At 30.1% G+C, this 2,536-nt stretch overlaps 1 protein-coding gene across 1 annotated transcript; it reads right to left on the bottom strand.

The window, feature by feature from the left end:
* Positions 1 to 538: 538 nt before the first annotated feature.
* PCYB_003580 (hypothetical protein) lies at positions 539 to 1,243 on the bottom strand (the record flags this gene model as incomplete). The annotated part of the gene is made up of 1 exon (XM_004227779.1): positions 539 to 1,243. A coding segment is annotated over one exon (702 nt), but the record flags the coding sequence as incomplete, so codon positions are not given.
* Positions 1,244 to 2,536: the final 1,293 nt, after the last annotated feature.

The following is a 2,536-nucleotide window of genomic DNA, read 5'->3' on the forward strand; positions in this document are numbered from 1 at the left end:
GTTGATCTCTAAATTAGGTCATAAAATTCCAGGTTACATATTAGGTGTTATGCCAAAATCTTTCTTCTTATGTCATTAAATAATAAATATAATTTGTGTGTGTCTCATCAATATATTTGATATAATTTTTTCTGTAGCATCATCGTTAATATATATTAACATATGTTTTTCTTTATTATTTCTTTATATATCAGCATAATTGTTTTTTTATACATAAAATTCTGCTTATTTTGTCTAATCATAATTCATTTTACATTATTAGCTATTTTTATTTAAAAAAAAAATTTAGCAAGGATGATATGCTATATAATGTTCTCCTTCCACGTTATGCGGATTAAATGATTCATTTGTTTGAGCGAATAATATGTTTTCTCCTTCATTTAGGTTATTTAACGTATATTTATTCCATCCAAAAACGTTTCGTAACCGACTTCCTAAGGGTGTAAACTTGTAAATAAAAGAATAATATGAAAAGTATATAATATACTTATTTATATTGATGCGTATAGCAAATAAATTATTAAAAAGTTTATACAGTTAGTATGTTTTTATTAAAATTTTATTTACTTTATATAAAAGGCCAGATATCATGGAAGTTGCAGCTACTCCCAGGGACACATAGCCAAATGTTTTTGTAGAATCAGTATTATTACAAGAAAATTCTGTATGATCTGATAAACGACGATCATCCAAAAATTCTTTTTTTTGTTGTTGTGCTAAAAGTTTTTCTATTTCACATTTTAATTTAGGTACCAAGTTTTCCGGGTTGTAATATTTACATTTTTCATAGAAAACATTATCCTCATCCTTAAATGCTTGAATATATAATTCTTCAAATCGTTCATAGAGTGGAGATTTTTTTTTGATGTATTTTTCATATTTATCGCATTTTCCATCACTAACATCAGTTAATTTATTAAATTCATCATAATCGACGAAATAATCATAAAGATCCTTACTATTTTTTAAATGATCGTATGAACGTACAGTTATCCCATGCAGGCAATTATAGGCTTCTAATTTATTGGCATCTGTAAAAACATTGCTTAAAATAAGCATAAGATCACCATAAGCAATAAAAGCGTTTTTAAGATCATGTTTAAAGTGTTCAAACAACTTTTCATATATCCAAAGGCTCAAAAGGTTACAATGGTGATCCTTCAAAGGACCTTTATTTTCTTTTTCATAATTAGTTTTTAGATATTTTACAAGCTTTCCACAAATTTCCCAAAGTTTTGAATCACTTTTGTGTTGAGGTTGCAGTAAATTACATTTATCATTATCTTCTCCTAATTCGTTAAAGGAAGTTTCCAATTTATTATAGAAATTTTCCGATGTTAATTTCATTGAAGGTGTTTTCAGGGTTTATATTTCAGGGTTTAGGTTTATGGATCAGGGTATAGGGTTTATGTTCATGATTTAAGTTTCAGGATTTATGTTTTTGTATAAGTACTACTGTTCTGATTTTGTGTTGTTAAGCGGTGTTCAAGGTTTTTTGGGCATATGTTTTAAGGTTCCCCTTCAGTGCTCATATTTTATTTTTAGGCTTCAGATTTTAGTATATATTTTTATGTTTCTTGTTTTTGGTTTAGGGTTCGTGGTTTTGGTTTATATTTTGGGTTTTAGTATTAGTGTTCGCATTTATGTTTATATTTCTGTTTTATATTTCATGTCGGTTTTATGGGTTACGTTGAATGTATTTTGTCAGCATATGGCGTTTTTACAAAATAATATTGTTGTATATTTTTTTATAACGTGGATTGAAGTAATAAAATAAGTAGCACAATCATATTTCAATATGCGGGTAAATATACATTTGCATGTATCCTTATATGAATTAAAAGTATTTCCATTATTTTACAAAAAAATTGAACTTGGATTTGTTGCACCGTAAAAAATATTTTTGAATGGTTTTATAAGAAAATAAAAAAAAATAAGTCTGGTCCCTTTTTTCACGGCAATTTTCAAATTAGTAGTGAGAGCGTCAAGCATGCAAAAAAATGTGAGAATATATATATATGTAGATACTTGCGTGGACAGTTACGCAGAAAATGCTTCCGACCTTTTTTCCAGCAGGGCTACCATATTTCTGGCGCGCCCAGTTTTCATTTCACTCTAGGGGAAGCTGTTGTGAGGTTGTATTTGCGAGCAAATCAGCATCACCCCCAAGCAGGCATTATATACATATGTAATAATATGTATGCACTATAGAGGGCGTTTTTTTATTTTCCTTCACGATGGCACGCTTTTCTGTAAGCGCTATATTCCCATCGTTAGCAGTTGCGCGCAGCGGAGAGAGCATATGTCTTGGGTAAAAAATATGCTGCGCGAGTATGCCATACAAATAAGAAGTAGTAATGTGCCTTCTTGAAATACGATAAAAACATTTCCCTGAGCACATAAATAAATAGTGCACTTCCTGGGCTGGCCTTCCTTCTGCCTCTAAGCGCGTATATATATTACATATATAATACCCCCCTTAATCTCCTTCCTTCGAAAGAGGACTACTTGGAACGGCGCGTTTGTTAAACTCCCC

This window comes from Plasmodium cynomolgi, assembly GCF_000321355.1.
Source record: "Plasmodium cynomolgi strain B DNA, scaffold: 0320, whole genome shotgun sequence".
Taxonomy (NCBI): Eukaryota; Apicomplexa; class Aconoidasida; order Haemosporida; family Plasmodiidae; genus Plasmodium; species Plasmodium cynomolgi.